Source organism: Periplaneta americana, chromosome 11, assembly GCF_040183065.1.
Source record: "Periplaneta americana isolate PAMFEO1 chromosome 11, P.americana_PAMFEO1_priV1, whole genome shotgun sequence".
NCBI lineage: Eukaryota > Metazoa > Arthropoda > Insecta > Blattodea > Blattidae > Periplaneta > Periplaneta americana.
The window spans coordinates 146169439-146174942 of record NC_091127.1 but is presented as its reverse complement, the minus strand read 5'-3'; the positions used below and the strand labels follow the sequence as shown (position 1 = coordinate 146174942).

The window sequence follows — 5504 nt, the reverse complement described above, 5'->3', positions numbered from 1 at the left end:
ATATTGAACTCTTCGATATCAAAGTGTATATATCTGATTAATGAAAATTCTTCAATATCCCTGTATTCCTGTGTTATTGAATTACCGTGTCTGTCAGCACAAAATTCGTCTCCCATCTGCCTCTAGTGCGTGTGCATTCCGAAAAAGATCAAGTGAGAGATGCATGTCTTAATTTTGTTGTACTATAATAATATGAATGACATTTTAAATTGTCTAATGTATATGATATATCAGACGATGGCTGCCCTGCGTGCTCACTTGCTGAAAATAATGCGCCCTGGTGGATGCTTTCGTAGCTAGCTTGTGATTGCGGAGTAATACATTTCGGTTTTGTTTATGTCTACTTCAATCTTTAGTTGGAAATTATATATGTAGGCCTATGTGTATTATCAACAATTAGACCATAATAATAATAATAATAATAATAATAATAATAATAATAATAATAATTATTATTATTATTTATTTTAGCTGGCAGAGTTAAGGCCGTAAGGCCTTCTCTTCCACTCAACCAGCAAAAAGTATATAATATATACATATGCATGAACTTACAAAGAATTCAACAATTTGATTTAGATGAGAGTTACATGTATACAAGAGTTATTTACGAATTAAACAACAAAATACTATGAACTATTAATTAAACACTGAAATAAACTGTGTAGCAGAATTAAGCTAAAATACATAGAATGTTAATATATTTCAAATGATATTAGATAATAGAAAGAGATTATTATGAGACAATTTTGAAAATACAGCACTATCAGGATGATGTCTAAAGGAAGAAGTAACAATGTAGTCAGTGATAGTTTAAATCAGTATGATTGGGGTGAAATGCTAATAAGGTTATCTTTTAAGCTGTTTTTAAAGATGTTTATTGTCTTGCAGCCCCTAATACTTTGTGACAAGGAATTCCATTGACGCGAGGTGGATACTGTAAAAGATGATGAATAACAAGATGTTCTATGAAGAGGTATACTTAGCGTGCCACAGATAAGTGATCTGGTATTTACGTCGTGGTTAGAGTATAGATAAGAGAAACGAGACGAAAGGTAATTTGGTGTTGAGGTGTGCACAATTCGAAAGAGTAAAGACAAAGACTGTAAAGTTCTGCTTTCTTTAAGTCGGAGCCACGAAAGACTTATCAACAGATGAATTTAATGCAGGCATGGGCATAACAGAGGGGATGTAATCCAGTTCACTCCTTCCACAGTATTTGGGACGTGTTTACATCAAATGAATTTGGCTTCTCTTCCGTTTAGGGATGTACAAAACTAATGCGGCATGCCACAGTTCGAAATGTACAGATAATAGTCACTTCTTTCTGACATTTCTTCTCCTATCCCCGTTATTTCTTCCAGCCTGTTGAAGATGCAGAACGCAGCCATGATGAAGCGCTTCCGTGACCTGACCTTAGCAAGAACGGAGGAACCTCCTCACAGAGAATGGGCTACGATTTCTCTGGACGAAGTGATTCCCACAATCAGCATATTCGTGCTGGGAGTGCTCACGTCTCTCTTAATTCTGGCTGTGGAGTGCTGGATCGAGAGAGTTTTGAAGCGGAGACGCGCAGCAGAGACGGGCAACAAGCTGAATCTTGACGAACTGGTGATGACCAACGGGGAATTGAAAGTCAAGAAGAGAAGCTTAACTTTCTGAAGCTGCAGGATACAGCTGCATTTTAATATTATTTCATTATATTTCAAGGTGAGTAATTGAATGAAATTGATTTGTTGAAGCGTACAAATATCTCAAACTAGTAAAAAATAGTGCTGTTGATCGATCAAAATATTTAATCGATTAACTATTTGAATTTAATTGATTAATCGATAGGTTAATCGAGTTTTGATCGAGTTTAAAAATGTTTTAATATACCGTAATACACAATTATTGTTAAACTTAACTTGTGTTCGGTGATAAGCGTAAGTATTAAATGTTGTATATCTGTATATAGCACATTGTATCGTTATATTACAAAACAACTGTTTAAATTACTTACTGGGATCGATGGCGTCCCACGTTGGCAGGTCCACGGCTGTCAGCACTCGTACTTCGAGTAGCGCGAATAGGGTAGGCAGATTTATCATGGTTTTAAGTAGTGGGCGCCAGCCCTCCCTATTTCGACGCTCGGTGTTGCGTGAGATTCACTCAGGGTAGCCGAGGTACGGTTGTGGTGTAGGATGATGTCGGGAATAATACCAAGCCGGCTACTTATATAAAAGGCAGTGTAAACTCCAAAACTATAAGTTTATTGTCGTATTCACTTGGTAAACCCTAGAGTATGTATTTCCGGCTGACTTGTAATTCAATCGTTGGTCGCACTTCTGTATCGACTCTATGGCAGCTCTGAATAAGCTCTATCCGATACTATAAATTCAATACTCTGTCCTGTACACTATGATCGAAGCTCCTAAACGTTGACGAGTAGTCTCGCCGATGACAAAGTTCTATCTATCGAGCCTTCGCCGGAAGAAAGACTATTAAGTTGGGCCGCCGACACCAAAAAGCTCAGTGTGTGGGGCCGTCGACACGAAAAAAAGATGTTGCGCCGTCTACACGAAAAGAAGTAGTGGTCATGTCGACACGAAGCGAAGTAGTTCTATTCTCCGCGCCCGTCACCCTTATTTATAAAAACCTATCCTACGCTAAAACTAACTATCCTATTGGTTAAAAACTACTTCACTTAACCGGCCTAAAATCTATTCTCTTTTGGCCCAAAGTGACCTCATCAGCTGAACCACGATCTCTTCTTATTGGGCGCGAAATACGTCGTCTCTAAATTTAACTTTGGACTTCCCACAACATCAAATTAGTTAGTAGATCTTTCGAGAATACCCGTCCTTTTGGAAAATCCGAGCTTTGCCAGTCCAACTTTAGGATTCTATGCTTGAATGAGTCTCTATGCAAAACCCTGCCCAAGGTGGCCATAAATCTGTCCGATTCTGACAAGTGACGAGAGGATGCGAAACATCTACGTGGGAAGCTAATTCTAACCAAGTCGCCAGAACATCCCCGCGAATACATGTAATAAAAATATGGAGATATCACTTCGCTAATAAATCGGTCTCTCCCTCTCCTAATTACTGCTTCAATTATGAGACATAATTTTATGTGTCAATTTCTCCGGGAATTTTTGAGACAAACATAAATAACAAAAAGTATTAAGTCTCACCTAGTTAACACTGCTTCATCCATGATTTTAAACATTTGAGTGCATTCACATGATCCGAATTAAGTATCGCTTTACGTTTAGTAACAATGTTTCCTTCATCACTAAACACGAAAAACTTTTTTCTGTCAAGCACTTCTCCACATCGTTCAATTTAAATCCAAACGTTTCACCGAATTTACCTCTCAAATTCTCATATGACATAATGAGTTTACACTTTTTACAAACCACACAAAACTGATTATTTTCTTTATCAAACTAAACACACAACCTTCATATACAAACTGAGTACAGAAACTGCAAACAGTACAGGGTCGAAACAGAAGACTGGCCTCTGTTGTAATAGAATTACCAGATTTTAGAAAGAGAAGAAGGTAGTTACGCTCTCACTTGCACACAGTGTAGACATAGCTATTTTAAAAGAGATGAGGGGGACGAATCCGAGAAAAGTATGTATATCATATGTTAGGAAGATGAGCTGACAACAAGATGGAAGTTTTCTTGGAAAACCATTAAACTTGATAAGGGTTTCGCATTGTGTTTCAACTTTCAATAGAGATGACTAGGTCACTGTCCTCATATCTCCATCTCTTTCTGAAGTGTTTGTGCAAAGACTTTCCCCACGCTACCTGATTTACAGTTAGAAAATAACAGTACTATTGTGCTTTTAATTAAGCAATTTCCGAGAGAGCAATATTGTCGGAATTTTTAATATGAGTTTGTATTAACAAAATAATAATTAATATCAACTACAACTGGTTAATTTTAATCGACTCGATTAAATATTTTTGATCGATTAATCTTACAACAGAAATTGATCGATTAATCGATTAAATCCCACAACACTAGTAAAAAATAATGATGTGGGTCTTCAGGCTCTTGTGATACCGGGTTTCTCACGTACAACGCAATTTTTGCTGAGGTATTGCCATTCTGAGACTCACGCGGCAAATGCTGTGAGCAGCAGGTCGGGTTGGATCGGGAGGAGGGGACACGACAGAGCACTCTACCGGCAACTATTCGACACTTGAAAATACGCTCTTTGTAATGGCATGCGACTCGTTCCGCTGCGTTGTTTGCGTACTGCGAAATACAGCTTCGAAATCGGTTCATTCCTTTTGAAAGACCCGGTATTTTAACTAAGCTTAACTTATCACGTTCTCTGATATTTATTAATTTGCTGAAAAAAAGTTGTTTATCCCGGACTCCTGAGACAGAGTTCAACATAAATTAGTTCATCTTAGGGGCTTTTCTTGGCTTGCAAGTTTTGTGAACCTGTCCGATATTTTTAGTTTATTTTTTTAAATTCTAATCTTGAGAGTCCAGGTTTAACTATGTTCACTGTTCAGAATAGGACAAGCAACAATATAATATAAATTGAACTTTTGATCTGGCTGAGTTATCAATCGATAATAAAATTCGATTGATTTCCCAGTTTCAGTGACTTTCTGGCAGCATATGATGATTAGCTCTCGTCCGATAGGCCTATCTTTGAAAGTGTGAAAGAATATCTTCAGTGATTGATATCAAAATTAAGAAAATACTATCCTTCCAGCAATGGAAAAAGAAAAAAACCAATTGTATGAAAATCCATTCTTTGTGACAATAGTTTACCCGTCAAAAAAGGAGATGTGTTACGGCCCATTCACAATGAAAATTAAACATAACGTAAGCGTTAATTTAAGAATGAGCCGTTACAATAAAATAAAAATGTCATACCATAAAGATAACGGAAAAGATACTTGGTAACCATGGAAACATAACGATGTCATTTCGTCATATTCTGTTACATTATACTCCAGTGCTCTACGATTGTGTATTGTTTCCCAATCACGTAACATAAACATTAAAGTTTGGAGTTTGCAAACTTTCATATAACGTCTAACGGCAATGTTAATGTCAGTGTTTATGTGAATCATTGTGAATGATCCCATTTGGTAACCTGATCGCAAACTTCTGTGTTTATGTTACGGTTATGTTTAATTTTCATTGTGAATCGACCTTTAGAATTATTTTTGAATTCAAGCTCAACGGTCGTGCTTTTTTTTTTATAGACCATATAACTTACCGTTGGAAGCTTACAAGCAAATATTCTCATGGGGGCAGATAAAAAAGTTATTTTTTTTTCTTTCAGCACGTTAATATTACCAAAACAAGTACTTATACAAATTTTGGCCACTCGAGCGCAAATACGAGGGCCCTCCACAAAATAAGTTTCCATGGGAACGTTTACATAAAGAAAACACAATTTTATGGAAAGATTTATTGGACCGGATACACCAATTGTAGAACTATTTTTCAACATATTCCCCACCGGAATTGAGACATTCGTCAT

At 36.8% G+C, this 5504-nt stretch overlaps 1 protein-coding gene across 1 annotated transcript in view; it reads left to right on the top strand.

The window, feature by feature from the left end:
• LOC138708557 (probable glutamate receptor) overlaps window positions 1-1703 on the top strand; it is a 29322-nt gene extending 27619 nt beyond the window's left edge. The window contains exon 9 of the mRNA XM_069838673.1: window positions 1362-1703. Coding sequence (XP_069694774.1) covers window positions 1362-1659 — 298 coding nt within the window. The 3' untranslated portion in view covers window positions 1660-1703. The remainder of the gene's footprint in view (window positions 1-1361) is intronic.
• Window positions 1704-5504: the final 3801 nt, after the last annotated feature.